Here is a 17,002-nt window from a genome sequence, read left to right as displayed (position 1 = left end):
ATTTGATAGAGGTGTTCAAAATCATGAAGGATCTAGACAGAGTAGGTACAGAGAAACTGTTCCCATTGGCGGAAGGGTCAAGAACCAAAGGATATGGATTTAAGGTGATTGGCAAAAGAACCAAAGGCGACACGAGGAAAAACCTTTTTCACACAGCGAGTGGTCAGAATCTGGAATGCACTGCACTGGAATGCAGTGTGGTTGAGGAAGATTCAATCACGGCCTTCAAAAGGGAACTGGATAAGTAATTGAAAGGAAAAAATTTGCAGGGCTACGGGGATAGGGCGGGGTAGTGGAACTAGCTAGATTGTTCTTGCACAGAGCTGGCGTGGACTTGACGGGCCGAATGACTTCCTTCCATGCTGTAAACATTCTATGATCCAATGCATACTTTAGTCATCTTTGGCATCCACTGGCACTGGACTGCCTGCAGAGCCGATACCGAGCAGCTTTGTGGCTAGAGATCGAGCTACTCCTTTGTGACCCAGTGACTTCTCTGCGGCCTTGTGCACTGCACATTGTTCAACTGAAGAGAGATTTTTTTTTAGAATTTTTCTACAGACCCACTGCATTCAAAACGGATCTTGAAGCCAGGAATTGGAATCAACTGATGCTGAAGGGAAGCATGGTAACGTCAAAAGAGAGACAATGCGTAAATACATCGAAAACTAGCGCACGGCAAGGCAAAGTTGCCGATGACTGAAATAAACTTTATTGAAAACTGGGGGCGGGGGGGGCGGGCATTGGAGAAAGAGTTTTTCAGAAGTTGGTAAAACATCTGTCTAAATAAAACAAAACTGTAGATTAGAAGCATTTTTTTTATGTACAAAGACAACAATATTTGGCTGCTGCAAAAGACAGCAGAAAAAGAACCAGGGATGTAGCTCACAATAAGACTTTGTGGGTAGGAAGGGTGAGAAGCACCTGCTTCAATCACAACAAAGCTCTTTAATAGACACGGTGCTCCTGGCAACTTTACCACGTGCAGGATAACTCCGATTTCCTATTTGTATCGGCAATTGGATAAATGAGAAATGATGGTTCAATTTTTAAGAAAGGATCTCTGATGGACTCATTATACGCAATCTATTTTTCTAACCCCTTATTGGGAATATCAACCCTCAACAGGGGAAGTCAGGAGCAATGAATGCTACAGTCAGACCAGCTCTGCCAGGAATAACAGTGATGGATATTAATCATGATGTGGAACCTGCATCATTAGTTTTCTTCTAGTTATCAAGTAGATAAGTAATATCAAATTTTACTGCAAGATACATATTCTGACAAGAAGATACATATTCTGGACTATCTTTAGAACAGATCAGTTGTATTGCAAATATTGGAAAATGATTAACTTTAAAGCAAAACACGTATCAGGGACTGGATAGCACAGTGAGTCAGTGTATGTACAATGAGCTATGTGGTCTGGGTTCGAGTCCAGACAAAATTATGGGGCAAAAAGCATCTCTCTGCCAGCTGCAATAATCCTGTGTGAATTTACTAAATTTACGGTCTAATGGGTACAACAAAGTAATCCATAGCTGGCTGGCCAACACTTTACCATGCATGCATGTTACTGACAATGGGTGTTAATAGGGAGGGGAGTGGAAAGCATTCCATTTCTCAGCCCTGACATCCTTACCTTGATGAACAAAAATGTAAAAAAAGACATTTAAAAGGATACAGCCCCAAACGTGTTCCCACATCAAATATAAACCTGGCACCCTCCCGACGGTAGCGTGCCTCTGTTGCTGGATCAAGTCCCTCTAACTGTGACGGGGTGTGTGCAAGATCCTTCTTATCCCAATACCAGCATGGCTTCCTGAGGTCCACATGTGCCAGTGCTGCAGTCGGAGTAGAGTTCTCCTTATTTTCCTTCATTTACCTGGAATCAAAAAGCAAGCTACTTACTTAAAAGATCAGTTTGCTAAATCTATAATTGGTTTCACAACTAGTACCTTTATTGCAGGGATTTTTTTTTGTATTATGAAACTATCAAATTGTCCAAAACTATTGACCTTCTAGAAAAGCACTGCACTGAGGTAAGCTGGAGGATCAGCATTTTTATTTCAAAAGAATTCTATGCTCCTGCAAGAAAAATTAGATTTGGATGATGCGTGATTTAAAGCAAACAGGAGTTAACTCTGTACTTTGTCAATTAGGATGTTTCCAGTCCTTAATATTGGCTTTTAAACTCTACACATTAATACCACTGACCTCATCACTCCTGGGGTCTGGTGCTGTGATTGTAAGGAACCCAAGGTAAGAGCAAAGGTCAGCTGTAAGTAAGCTAACTCCATGGTACTGAAATTGAAGTTGGCAGCAAATATTTTTGCATTCGGAATAAATGATGCTATGAAAATCAGAGAGCTAGTCACCTTTAACTTTGCTTAATAACAAAATCCCCAATTAAAGGCATGATCATTTGTGCTGCAATACCATCAGATACCAAGTCAGTACTCCAGGTTAGGAGGTTCAGAGCTCACCTACAAGCCTCATTTTATTCATTAATTTGGCAACCATTACAGCTCACAGAAAGACAGAGATAAACTATGATTCATGTGAAGGATCACAGAAAGATAGTCTCCACGCTAAACTATTTGTCCATTTGTTAACTTCAGCAAATACAGTGACCTCACACGAGCCAAAAGAAAACTTCAACTTTCACTGAATGTTGTAAGCCCACTTTATTTCAGACCCAGAAGAATTATTCCCTTCACTTTGTTGTTGGTGGCATTTCTGAAATGACCAATTGATTGTGTGTATTTAAATGAAAATTGCCAGTCTTTCAAAACCATGGAGTGATTTTCATCTACCTACTGCCCCGCTCATGCTGAAAAACGGAGTAGCAAACAGACAAAAATCCTACTGCGCAACTGACTCAATTATTTTTGAACGGGCCTCGAAATGGGCAGTCAGCGCTTCGACCCGATACAGGCATGGGGTACCAACAGGCTTGATGAGGACAGTGATAATGGTGTTCATGTGTAGTATGCATCATTTGGCACAAGCTGTAGTATGTGGAAGGGGAGAGGCTGGCAAGGAAAGTGTTGGAAAAATGTATTATAGAGATGAAAAAGACATGGATACAGATACTGGTAATGGGGGGAGGGTGACGGGAGTGGGGAAGGAAGAGATGGAGTGGACATGGTTGATCCTTTGTATCAGAAGAGTACAATACTGGTAACAGGTTGATTGTGGGAGACAAAGCAGAGCTCAGGGTCACACAGTACAAGATTGTCTTCTTTAAAACAGCAGAATATTTTAAACAGAAAGTACTCCCTAGACTGTGAATATTAGATTAAAAGCTCGAGTTATGTAAAACAAAACGTGTAGATGCCTTCAAGGTCTGAAATAGCATTTCTGTTAACAAACAAACACACACATACAGACACCAAGTCTAAATAGGCCCTCAGTAGAAAGAGCTTCCTATAAACTCTCTGAATATAGAAAAGTGATTTCAAGATAGATGCACGCTTAGTTTCAAATAGCTCACATTGGAAAGCATTTGGTTACCAGACCTATATTTAGTGGCTTTTCCACATTTCTGGAGGCCTACTAATTTTGCTATATAACAATGGATCAAAGATATATTGGTCAGTGTAACACATTGAATCAAGTAGCATTGCCAAATGTGATAATATGTCAACTTCAATATTTGTATCGATTCAAACCAAGTGCAGTATTTCTTCAGATTCAGATTTAGATTTTCATCCCACTTGAACCAGTAGCTTGATCATGAACATATTAACAGCATCTCGTATCACCATATACAGTAAGCATGTCAGCATTTGAGGTCAAGGAATATTAAACATTTTGTGAGTATCTTCTTGCTTTCAGACTCTCAACTGTGTATGGCATTCCTTCCCATAACTTGTGCTGTACAAGGATTGCTAGATTTCTGCCCTTTGGGGTTTTCTTTTGGCATTTTCAATTTCTTTCTTGCCATCGGACCACATCTACCTCCCCAGCCACTGTCTCAGGTGAACAAGACTGTTTGTGACCTCGGGGCCAAATAGGACACTGAGTTAAGCTTCAGACCCCATAGCATCTCCATCACAAAGACTGCACACTTCCACCTTCATAACATCGCCCACCTAAGTCCACCTGCTGCTGAAACCCGAATCCATGCCTTTGTCACCTCCAGACTCAACTATCCAATGCTTACCTGGCCAGCCTCCCATCTTCCATCTGCCATAAACTTCAGTTCATCTAAAACTGCTGCCCACATCCTATCCCCACCATGTCTTGCTTGCTCACTACCTCACTCTCGTTAACCTACGGTAGCTCCTGTTACCGAATGCTTCAAATTTAAAATTTTCATTCTCCATGGCCTCGCCCTACCTATCTCTAACTATCCTGGCCTGGCACCGGCTTGATATTATAATTCTCAACCTTGTGCTCAAATCCCTTCACAGCCGCACCCCTCCCTATCTCTAACCCCCTCCAGCCCTGCAACCTGCAGAGATCTCTGCGCTCCTCCAATTCTGGCCTCTTGCGCATCCCCGATTTTCATCACTCCACCATAGAGAAAAGCGCTATATAGATGCAATTGTTGTTATCTCTCTTTCCATTATAGATCTAGCATATGTGCTTCAACATTCATCAACTCTTTCTGGTGCACTACCTCACAAAATGTACATATTCTGCAGAATCACAGATTTGAAGTTCTTCCCTCCCTCTAGAACTGCCCTGTTTATGATGTTTTCAACAGATGGAAAGAAAGATGGCTAAAGTGACCAATAAGCCTTGCCATTACTGCACTCCGCCATCCTATTACCATATACAGTAAGCAGCCAGAATCAAAGTAATTAATGACTTGTCAAATATTTTTAAAACATCATAGGCATCAACACACTGTGCACATACATGATTGGCTTCCTCCACAATGGCTAAAGTAAAGCAAAACAATATAAATACAAACATGAACTTTTATTCCATACACTTCTTGGAAAATGGGGCGGGCATTAATTAGCAAAGGTCCTTCCTTCATGGGTCAGCCTGGCACTCTCACCTGAGTCAGGTCACAGGTTCAAACACAACTCCAGGGACTTGAAATATATAATCTCAACTGACACTTTAGTGCAGTACCGAGGAAGTGCTGCATTGTCACAGTTGCCATCACTCTGATGAGACAATAAACTGAGGCCCAATTTGCCTATTCAAGTACAAGTAAAAGATCCCATGGTGCTAGCGGAAAGTTGTGTGGGTCCTTGCTGTGTACAACAATAACTACACTTCAAAAATAATTATTTAACTGTAAAATACTTTGTATTCTACCAATGAGGCAAATTTTAAAATACAGTGCCTCCAAGCCAAAAGATCTAGAGAATTTTCCCCAAATTTACCTTCTGAGAACAGAACTAGATACAATCAAATTGTTCGTCAGCACAACTGATGAAATACAAACCTTACCAGTGATCAGAATGCCTCAATAATACAATACCAAAAATATACCTTCTGCAGGGCAAAATTTCCCCCAAGAGTCCTCAGTTGCCCCAGCTCCCGTAAAATTCCAGCAGAACAACAAAGGTATTGTCCTCCATGGAGCCCCCTTGGCCCTGTACACTGTTTAACGACAGATTATCCATGGGCCACAAAAAGAACTTTACTAATGATATTTCCTTTTTTTGGGGGGGGGGGGGGGGAGGAGGAGAAACACTACATTCCCCCTAAACCAACTCAGTCCACTTCAACAAGTAGATGTGAAGCTGCGATATAAATCCCGCTACTATTAATACTGGGAGTCTTCACTCTCTTCTCAGCGGACGGCCCAAAGGAGCCACCGGCTCGGCTCCCGCGGGGTTACTGTGAATGGCGGCTCGGAGGTAAACACGCTCCCGCGATGGCTGCAGTCACCCGCTGACTACATGTGACCGACTCGGTCTCTTACCTGAGACGGTGCTGAGGCCCGGCCTCCACTGCACCAGGTTCGGCTCACAGACGCTCAGCCTCTCTCTCTCTCCCCGACCGTGCAGCTCAACCCGCTTCCCCTCCCCTAGTAAATCGGATCAGTCTCCACAGCCGCTGCGGGATCCGAGGAAAGAAGCGGCGAGGCGAAAAAAAAATAAACCCAGGCAATCTGATGGATTAACAAATGAAACTGTCGAAATCCCGGCACTTTCACTCCGACTCACTAACTTCCCAAACGAGTCAAACAGGGCGCCGCCATTTTGAATAAACCACCCCCACGCAGACAACAGCGCAGGCGCGGCCAGGACGGCTCGCGAACCCGTCTGTTTACGACGTCATACAATTGACAAACCGTTCCCACCTATCGCGCGCCGTATTTGGACCGTTGCTGGCGTCATCGCCCCAATCGGCGGGATTCGCGAGGAGGAGACGGGGCGGGGTCAGAAGGAAGGGGGCGGGGAGGGCGTCATAACGTTTGGTTGACCGTTAAAATTGGACGGACGTTTTGGCCCTGTGCGGCCAAGTTCGTGATTGATGTTACGTGCGACCAATGGGCGTGAGGTACGAGAAGGCGCTGCGGCGTCCGCGTCAATCAAAGCGACGGAGAGGCGGGCCTTAGGTAGCTATCAAGTTAGACTGAGAGAGGCAGCACTAAGCTTGGCTGGTGGAGTGTGTTTTTTTTCCTCTCATTGCCGATTCATTTTACCTTCATCAGGAGCTGCGGTGTTCAGGTTACTTAATTCTTCTCTTCCTTAAGCTTTTTTTTAAATGATTAATTCCTGTCTGTGTGAAGTGTGGTTAGTCCCCAGCTCATTCTGCTCTTGTACATATAATCATAACGTGATAGAACATGAGTGAGTGATGGGGCAGGGCCTGCAGAGCTTCCTCTGCCAGCCTTAACCCTTTATTTGGCCATTGCCCACTCGTGGATAATTTAAACCGAGGGTTGACACCTTCTTAACCAAGTCAAGAGCCAAACATTGGGCAAAACAGATTTTAAAGTGTGAGGTGGAATCAGTATTAGACCTGATATTTGTTCTTGCTGATGAACATTCATTGAAAACCTTAATAATTTAAGGCTTTTACATTATAAGAGTAAGTACAAGAAATAGACTTTTATCAATATTTTTAGTCTTCAATTTTAAATATGAATAGGCAGTGCCACTCAAAAACTGCACTGTGAGATACGAGGGAAAGCAAGTTGCATTTATTTAATTTTTTTTATCACATCCTCTTGGTATCCCAAATGCTTTACATCCAGTGAATCTCTTCTATGGTGTCGACAAATGCGGCAGCCAATTTGCACACAGAAAGATCCTACAAGCAGCCAGTGATCTAATCAATCTGTTTTTGGTGGTGTTGATTGAGGGAGGAATGTTAGCCAGGACATCAACAGACAGTCCTTGCTTTAGGATAGTAACTCTATTTAAAGTTACAGCATCTCTTTTATTTTTTTAATGGTCCTGATAACATTACAAAAATGTTTTAGGCTGATTCTTTTTACAGTGTCTAAACAGCTTTTTATATATAACATCATACTTCTCTGAAATATTTTTATGCCTACAAAAGTGTAGTATGGGTGTACTTAAGGTACACTGTTTTCTTAGAACAAATGAATATTTGTGGATTTGAACATTTTTCTGTCCACTGCTTTACATTTCTGTCAGGTTAGTTTATATGCTGAAGCAGAGACAGGTTGCCTAGATGTCCAAGTGACCAAAATATATATGGGTAACTTGCATGAGTGCAATCTTTTCTTTTATAATACTTTCTCCTGGATGCTGTACATAGCAAGTCAAAGAATGAGATTTTTAAGAATCATACATCTCTACAGCACAGAAGGAGGCCATTTGGCCCTATGTGTCTGTGCCAGCTCTTTTCCGGAACAATCCAAAACTAATCCCCTTTTCTACCGTGTAAAATAGAAAGTAGGCTTATGTCACAGATAACAAGCTGGGATTAAAGTGACAGTGGCAGCGTGGATATAACATTGGCTAAGGGTTAGAAAGCAGAGAGTAGTGATGAACGGTTGTTTTTCAGACTGGAGGGCAGTAAACAGTGGTGTTCCCCAGGGGTCAGTATTAGGCCCACTGCTTCTTTTTGATATATATTAATGACCTGGACTTGGGTATAGAGGGTATCATTTCAAAGTTTGCAGATGACATGAAACTTAAATGTGGTAAACAATGTGGAGGATAGTAACAGACTTCAGGAGGACAGAGATAGACTGATGAAATGGATGGATACATGGCAGATGAAATTTAATGCAGAGAAGTGTGAAGTGATACATTTTGGTAGGAAGAATGAGGAGAGGCAATATAAACTAAATGGTACAATTTTAAAGGGGGTGCAGGAACAGAGATACCTGGGGTGCATATGCAAAAATCTTCGAAGGTGGCAGGACAAGTTGAGAAAGCTGTTAAAAAAGCATATTATTAATAAAGACATAGAGTACAAATGCAAGGAAGTTATGCTAAACCTTTATAAAACACTAGTTAAGCTTCACCTGGAGTATTGTGTTCAATTCTGGGCACCACACTTTAGGAAGGATGCCAAGGCCTTAAAGAGGGTGCAGAAGAGATTTACTAGAATGGTACCAGGGATGAGGGACTTCAGTTATTTGGAGAGACTGGAGAAGCTGGGGTTGTTCTCCATTAGAACAGAGAAGGTTAAGAGGTGATTTGATAGGGGTGTTCAAGATCATGAACGGTTTTGATAGAGTAAACAAGGAGAAACTGTTTCCAGTGGCAGAAAGATCGGTAACGAGGACACAGATTTAAGGGATCGGCAAAAGAGCCACAGGTGACATGAGGAAACATTTTTTACGCAGCGAGTTGTATATGAATGCACTGTTTGACAGTGTGGTGGAACCAGATTCAATAGTAACTTTCAAAAGGGAATTGGCTAAATACTTGAAGGGAAAAAAATTACAGTGCTATGGGGAAAAGAGCAGAGGAATGGGACTAATTGGTTAGATCTTTCAAAGAGCCAGCACAGGCATGATGGGCTGAATGGCCTCATCCTGTGCTGTACCTACTATGATACTTGGTCCAGTGTATCTATGCTGGCCCTTTTCTAGAGCAATCCAGAACAAATCCTTTTTTCTACTGTGTAAAATAGAAAGTAGGTTTGTGTCATTAAGGCCAGAAGGTGTATTTGCTTAGGCATTCCTGAAATCATTGATTGGGTTAGTTAGGGGTCAAGGAGGGCGGCGGGGTGGGCGGTGGTGGTGGAAGAGAGTGCTGAAATGCACAATTTAAAGATTGTTTTGCATCTGTAAAAAGAAACAATCCAAGTACAAGAGGTAGAAAATGTAAATATAAGAAACATTGTTTGAAAAGTTTAAACTTTCCTAGATTTATACATAGCTTGAAATTGCTCAGTTTATTTTAATTTGGTTTTAATATCTATGATCTGCAGTTCTCGAGAAGGTAGAAGTCAGCGAGTCAATCACATGACCTAACTAGGTGTGTAGAATAAATTTGCCTGTGATTACGAGTGACACAGAAGAATATTACAGGAAGTGTATGATGGTATGTGCTGTATCCAAGACTTAATATATATAATGAGTAGTGATGTATCACGAAATATGTTCAGCAATGGCAGGAAGTACATGACTCCTAGTTTGGCGGAGTGAGTTATCTTGTTTCTACCATCGTGAGTTGCTGTATGTTTTAATGAATTGTCACTATCAAGTTATCTGGATTCTAATATACTCTGGCCGTAGAATTTCTTTATAACTAGTTCATAACTATTTTAGTGATTACATCAGTCATTAATCCTTCATTCCAAATGTTGTGCACCAACAAGACAGAGCAGCCCTTGTCCACACTGATTGCCCACAAAATGCACTTGCAACTAAAAAGGTGTTCACAGTATATAAATTTAAAAAAAGAGAATGCATGTTCTGGACTGATTGTAAGGCAGCAATCCAATCTCATGGTTCCGATGACTATGATAAAATTGCTCTAGTTTCGACCTTATGGGTTGTGATGTCATACGAGCTTTCAATTCAATTATTGCGTTGTGATTGCTCTTGGCTATTTGCTATTTTCTACATGCCATACAGATTTATTTGGCTTGGGAATAAAAAATATTAACTTTAAAGTGCTGGGTTGTTTGTAAGCACCAAGGGAACCTAGCTTGTGACAAGACGAAAGCTGCTTCTGGGTAAAAAAATAACCGTAACTAGTATACTGTCCTCTGGAACATGTTCATGCAATGAAAGATGCTGCTTTTTAATTCATGTTACGGATTATAGTAAAACCCTTTGATTCTAAATATTAGCCATGTCATTTGTTCTGACATTGATTGTTATCAGGAGTCTCTCCAACAATGTTGGAGACCCAAAGAAAGTTGTGCAGAGATGGGCTCTGTGGAGAACTCATAGGAACTTGTAATTTCAGTCTGCTCTTCTGGCATCCTTGGCAGTTTCATTTTGGCATTACGATGGGGTTGAGTTTTGGTTTCAATGTTGAGTAAGTAAGTGTGGTAGTGTTTTACAAGAATCACAATTGAAAAATCTCAGTGAGGACCAAGGCCCATAGTGCAGGATACCATCAACGTTGAAAAGAGGGGGACGGATGCCCAGTGACTAGGCGATGCTAAGCTTGGATTTTAAAAGCCAGTTGATTTGTAGCAGGAAGGAAAGACCTTGGGAAAGAATGAATTAGAGTCAGAGACACTGCAATTTCTATGACATGAGGGCGCAGTGCCCACCACACGATGCTGCGGTTTCCATACATCATCTTACCTCTAGCCTTCAATCTCTCTCTCAATCGAAATCTATCTCGCCTCTCTCAATTTTACTGATTCGACTAGGGCCATTGCATCTCTGAGCTTTCCCCTTTCACTCCCAAGCTCCAAATATACTGTCCTACACTCATTTCCTCCTCCCTGATATTACACGTGTGGAGTAGTTTTACTTCCCAACATTGTGGATGCACCTTTTGACAATATTATTTTTTTAAAAAAAGGTTCCATTCCAAGTGGTGCTGGTGTATATTTTATCTTTTGTTTCTGATTTTAAAATGAGAGCTTGCATTTATATAGTGCTTTTTACATCCTTGTGACATCTCAAAGTGCTTCACAGCCAATTAATTACTTTTTGAAGTATAGTCACTGTTGCTTTGTGAGCTCACTAAAGTATTCTTAACTGCTATGTTAGGATGCTTACTTAAGTGTTTTGTGCATTAGGTGCTTTTAGCCCAGGTTCCAAAAATGCAGCGTATTACATGTTCTAAAAAAAAATCCACATCCATCATTGGTCGTGCTGGAAAAGTCCAGTTTTATGATTCTGTTGTCAGAATAAGATTTTGCTAACTTTGTCATTTTCACATTTCCAGCTGAAAAGTTGCAGATTATAAAAATTAGTTTCCGAGAGGCTCTTGCCTCAATTCATATAATAATTCCCTGCTTTACAGCTGCTTAACTGAAGGTTATATATGTATGTGTGCGTGTCAGAGAGAGAGAGAGAGAGAGAGAGAGTGCAAGTGAGTGCTTTGGTAATACATTCTCAGTATGTGTAGGGATTCTTGTGTTAATGGAAACCTTGGATCAAGTATATGGATACGGGCAGGAAAACAGTACTCTGTTCCCCTCAATCCAAAGATTTTATCTTGCCTGCTTTGCCAAGATTCTCAAGAATATGATAAAAGTACATAATTTCAGAGGGTATTGGTAATTTTAAAATGGATCAGATGCCAGAAGACTCTGAAGGTTGTATTTAGCAGACTTAAAGTTGACTGGATCATTTGACTGAACAAGAATCTGTGAGCAAGAGCTGGTGCCCGTCTTGGTAGATTTATGCAGAGCATAGCAATGGAGGCTGAATGAATGTTGTACGGATAGGAGAAAAGTGGGGAACTATTACAGTATAGCACCCAGAGGTGAAAGAGAATTAATATAAACTCCCTTTTTAAAAATATAGTACAGTAGATTAATCATAAAGTAAAGACGCTGCTATTCTGTAGAATCAATAGCCTTGAGGATGTTTGTGATCCAAAAGGCTCTAGCTGGAAAAAATGAAGCATGGTGTTGGAATATGAAACTTTTTAAAGAGATACGGTACGTAAGGATATAAGAAATAGGAACAGGAGTAGGCCATACGGCCCCTCAAGCCTGCTTTGCCAGTCAATAAGATCATGGCTGATCCACGACCTCAACTCCACTTTCCCGCCCTATCCTCATATACCTTGATTCCCTTAGTGTCCAAAAATCTATTGATCTCAGTCTTGAATATGCTCAATGACTAAACATCCACGGCCCTATGGGATAGAGAATTCCAAAGATTCACAATCTTCAGAGTGAAGAAATCTTTCCTCATCTCGGTATGATTAAAGGAGCAAAGTATTCCTGAGATGTATCGGCATAAAATTCAATCTTTCATTTCTGTTACTCCAGAAGAACATTCTTTTTTGTTGCTCTTTAAATGGCCGACCCCTTATCTTGAGACTATGACCCCTAGTTCTGGACTCTCCATTTTATAAAGTGTTGGGCAAACTTTTTATTTGTTTACGATATGCAACAGGATGATGCAAGTCAAAACAAAGTGCATCACTGTGACAAAATGACACATGGTTCTTTTGGCTTTTCTTGGCTCCAAACAAAAAAGCTTGCCAAACATTTCTTCATGAAGATGGTGTTCCTTTAAAGGGACAGTAAATTGTGTGTGTTACATTGTAACCTCAGATTGAAAATGTCTTAACCGTTCATTGTTTCCATACTTTTTTTTTTCCTTGGTGTGTTTGCACACATGTGTACAGGAAAACCTTCAAGAAAATACAGGGAAAATGCATAGTGTTCAGGAAAAGTCTGGTCACGATCTGGGAGCACTGAAAAGGAGGTAAGCCAGGGCCTGGAGTTAAAAGTATTAAAGGAGCAAAGTATTCCTGAGATGTGTCAGGCATAAAATTCAATCTTTCATTTCTGTTACTCCAAAGGAACATTCTTTTTTGTTGCTCTCCTATTAAGGCAGAGTTGTTCTTTCTGAAAACTACTTTTTGCCTTGAGATTTACATACATATGTATAATAGTAATAAACTACAGTTAGGAATCTTAACTTGTGCTTCCAGTTAGCTGTATGTTTGTTGCTCCACTTCATATGTTTTCAAACTGGGGTCACTGAACTTTATGGGATGTGTGAGGAGATTCACGAGGGTCCCCAGGGTCAGATTTTGCCATCAGATTTCTCTATTTCTTGGCATGTTGTTTCTGTTGTTGTATACTAATTATCCACATTTCTGCAAGGATTGGTTTGGGTAGCTGACACTATCTTTTTCAGAAGTTAGAACAGGGGTCTCTACCAGTGTCCATATTTGCAGAGGATCCCCTACCACAGAAAAGTTTGAAAATCACTGCTCTATGCCTTCATTCCGCAACAGTGAATTTTGACACGGGGCTGTTTGTATTGAAGTGATTTACTCGGAAGTTAATTTTTTTTAATGTAACTTGCCTCTTTTCTGCCATTCCTTTTCCTCCTCCTTATCCAGAAGGTGTTGTCTGCTCTGCAGCACAGGCACTGGTCATCCTTGCCCAAGTGATCATTCTTCATGTATTGGCCTAGACAGTGAGTGTTGGCAGGCTACTCAGCCATGGGGAGAGGTGGCATCAGCACCAAGCCTGATTCCATCCTCACCTGACACTCATTCACACATATTTCTAGTAAGATTGCAGGATATTGGTCAGAAGCAGAAACTCTGACTATATTCTTTCTTCTCTTTCCCAACCAGAGTGTTTGCAAAATCCCTCCTTTAAGTCACAACTATACTTTTCAATCACAGGAAAAACACTGAAACAGCTTCAGATATTTGATAATCTTACAATTGTGTATCCTAGTATCACCATGCTTTTATCTGCTAACTCAGCATCTATCAGGAATCAAATCTGAAACCTTCCTGCACTGCTGTTTATTAAAATGAAGAAGCAGTTGAAAAGGGGTGGGGTGAGAAATTGAACAAATCGGATTATATTTGCATCTAAGATAGGCATAAGCTGGTTCCCCAAGTTAAGCCCTTGAATGCATTTTGGAGTTACGTTATAACACCGTTTTAAACATGACTGGGGTGTGGGCGGAGGGGAAGGCTTTTGGTGGAATACCACTCAATGTAATTGGTCTCCATTTCCTAGGTATATGAGAATTGGTTACTGTACATGTAACTGTAAATAATTTCTCATGAAATGACAGTAAGGTCCTGATGTGCATTCTTTTCTGTAGGCAGCCTCTCCAATTATACATTTTTCCATATATTATCAAACCTCAGAAGCTATTTTACTACTTATCCTGTGTCTAGTTGTGATCCAAAGAAAGATCCTGCAAATGCACTGGAAAGTCTGAATGGAAGGGTCTGGGTATTTCCATGTAGCCGCACAGCAAAACAACTTACATTTATATAACACTTTTTTAATGTACAGAAATGACCCATAGCACTTCACAGAGGTGTAAATTTAACAAAAAAAAGGATGTCGAATCAAAGAATGAGCTATTAGATGGGATGACCAAATGCTTGGTCAAAGAGATGGGTTTTAAGGACGTCTTAAAGGAGGAGAGGGTTTTAGGAAGGGAGTTCCCGAGCATGCGACCTTAGCAGATGAATTGTAAACAATTTTATAACACCAAGTTATAGTCCAGCAATTTTATTTTAAATTCACAAGCTTTCGGAGGCTACCTCCTTCGTCAGGTGAATGATGTGAAAATGAAATCCTCGAGATGAAATCGCATTTATAATTCACAGAACAATGCTTAGCAGATGAAGGCACAGCTGCCAATAATGGGGCAAAGGGAGAGCGGAGAATGCACAAAATACCAGAGTTAGAAGAACTCAGAATTCTGGAGGGGGACAGTTCTAGGGCTGAAGGAGGTTACAGAGATGGGGAGGGACAAGGTCACCAAGGGTTTTAAATGCAAGCATAAGAATTTTAAATTTGAGGTGTTGGGGGACTGGAAGCCAATGTAGGTCAGCGAGGACAGGGGTGATGGGCAAGTGGGACTTTGTGTTGGATAGGACACAGGCACCACAGTTTTGGATGAGCTGATGTTTAGAGTGCGGAGCATGGGAAGCTGGTCAAGAGAGCATTTCAATAATCAAGTCTGGAGGAGACAAAAGCATGGGCTGAGTTAGGGGCGGAGGTGTGCGATGTGGGGGTAGAAGTGGGCGGTCTTTGTGATATGGAGTTGGAAGCTCAGCTCAAGGCTGAAAAGGACGCAGGTTGTAAGCAGTCTGGTCCAGCCTGAGGCAGTTGCTGGGGAAGGTGATGGAATTGGAGGCAAGGGTCGGAGTTCATGGGAGGGGACATGAAGGGATGGCTTCAATCTTCCCGATGTTTAGCGGGGGGATATTGTGGCTCATCCAGGACTAAATGTTGGACAATACAGAGGTAGTGGAGGAACTGAGAGGTGATTGAGGGCTAGAGCTGGTTGTTATCAGAATCCAAGTGGAAGCTGACCCTTTGTCTGTGGATGGTGTTGCCAAGGGGCAGCATGTATTACATAGAACAACGTAAGAATTTACAGCACAGAAACAGGCCATTTAGCCCAACAGGTCAATGCCGGTGTTTATGCTCCACATGAGCCTTCCATCACCCTACTTCATCTGCGCCCGATCAGCATATCCTTCTATGAGGAAGGGGAGTGGAGCAAAGGCTAGATCCTTGGGGGATTCCAGAGGTAACAGTGAAGGGGTGAGAAGAGAAACCATTGCTGTAGATGTTCTGGCTATGATAATAAGACCATAAGAGATAGGAGCAGGAGTAGGCCATTCGGCCCCTCGAGCCTGCTCTGCTGTTTAATGAGATCGTGGCTGATCTGATTTTTACCTCAACTCCACTTTCCTGCCCTTTCCCCATATCCTTTGACTCCCTTGCTGATCAAAAATTTGTCTAACTCAGCCTTGAATGTATTCAATGACTCAGCCTCCACAGCTTTTTGGGGTAAAGAATTCCAAAGATTCACGACCTCTGGGAGAAGAAATTCCTCCTCATTTCCATCTTAAATGGGCGACCCCTTATTCTCCCTAGTTTTAGATTCCCCCATGAGGGGTAACATCCTCTCAGCATCTACCCTATCGAGTCCCCTCAGAATCTTGTATGTTTCAATAAGATCGCCTCTCATTCTTCTAAACTCCAACCTGTTCAATCTTTCCTCATAAGACAACCCTTCACTACCCAGAATCAACCTAGTGAACCTTCTCTGAACTGCCTCCAATGCAAGTATGTCCTTCCTTAAATAAGGGCACCAGAACTGTACGCAATACTCCAGGAGTGATCTCACCATAAGGAATAAATTAAATGAACTACAGGTTCAAATTCAAATTGGAGGGTATGACATGATAGCTATTACTGAGACATGGCTGCAGGATGGTCAGGATTGGGAACTAAATATACTAGGTTATAAGGTCTACAGGAGAGATAGGGAAAATGGAAGAGGGGGAGGAGTAGCCTTAGTGATTAGAAATTAAATCAATTCAATGATAAAGGAGGATATAACGAGAGGTAAACAGCCAACAGAGACCTTATGGGTTGAATTGAGAAATAGGAAAGGATCTAAGACTATAGTGGGAGTTGTGTATAGGACCCCTGGCAGCAGCTCTGAAGTGCTAGATTGTATAAATGCAGAGATTAGACAAGTGTGTAAGAAAGGCATAGTGGTCTTAATGGGGGACTTTAACCTTCACATAGATTGGGGAAAGCAGACTAGCAACTGTCAGAAAGGTAGTGAATTTCTTGAGTGTGTCTGGGATAGTTTTCTGCAGCAGTATGTCCTAGAGGCAACAAGGGGGCAAGCCATACTAGATTTAGTAATGAGTAATGAACCAGATTTAGTTAACAGCTTAACTGTGTGTGAACATCTATCCAATAGCGATCATAATATGATCGAGTTCAATGTAGTGTTTGAAAGGGAAGAAAGTGAGTCAGCTGCTAAGATTCTTGACTTGGGTAAGGCCGACTTCAATGGCATGAGATAGAGACTGTCCACAGTAAACTGGGCAAATCTGTTAATGGGTAAAACGACTGATGATTAGTGGGAAATGTTTAAAGAAACTTTTAATGAGATACAGAACTAGTTTATACCCCTGAGGGGCAAGAACTCTAC

At 41.5% G+C, this 17,002-nt stretch overlaps 2 protein-coding genes across 4 annotated transcripts in view; one reads left to right on the top strand and one right to left on the bottom strand.

Annotated features, from left to right (window-relative positions):
* Nucleotides 1-6,205, bottom strand: part of ccnk (cyclin K) — a 33,461-nt gene extending 27,256 nt beyond the window's left edge. For both annotated transcript variants that reach the window (XM_067991973.1, XM_067991975.1), the window contains exons 1-2: nucleotides 5,894-6,205; nucleotides 1,685-1,885 (exon numbers count right to left, since the gene is read on the bottom strand). In XM_067991973.1, the coding sequence (XP_067848074.1) occupies nucleotides 1,685-1,881 (197 nt within the window). In that variant the 5' untranslated portion in view covers nucleotides 1,882-1,885; nucleotides 5,894-6,205. The remainder of the gene's footprint in view (nucleotides 1-1,684; nucleotides 1,886-5,893) is intronic.
* A 344-nt stretch (nucleotides 6,206-6,549) lies between these two features.
* The window catches only part of setd3 (SET domain containing 3, actin histidine methyltransferase), a 130,161-nt gene continuing 119,708 nt past the window's right edge, over nucleotides 6,550-17,002 (top strand). Inside the window, exons 1-2 of one of the 2 annotated variants that reach the window (XM_067991971.1) lie at nucleotides 6,550-6,644; nucleotides 12,678-12,757. In XM_067991971.1, coding sequence (XP_067848072.1) covers nucleotides 12,705-12,757 — 53 coding nt within the window. In that variant the 5' untranslated portion in view covers nucleotides 6,550-6,644; nucleotides 12,678-12,704. The remainder of the gene's footprint in view (nucleotides 6,645-12,677; nucleotides 12,758-17,002) is intronic. The other variant, XM_067991972.1, reaches the window with a different exon arrangement.

The sequence above is a fragment of the Heptranchias perlo genome, chromosome 10, assembly GCF_035084215.1.
Source record: "Heptranchias perlo isolate sHepPer1 chromosome 10, sHepPer1.hap1, whole genome shotgun sequence".
NCBI lineage: Eukaryota > Metazoa > Chordata > Chondrichthyes > Hexanchiformes > Hexanchidae > Heptranchias > Heptranchias perlo.
Note: the sequence above shows the minus strand (reverse complement) of the source record. Positions and strands in the feature narration are given on the sequence as shown.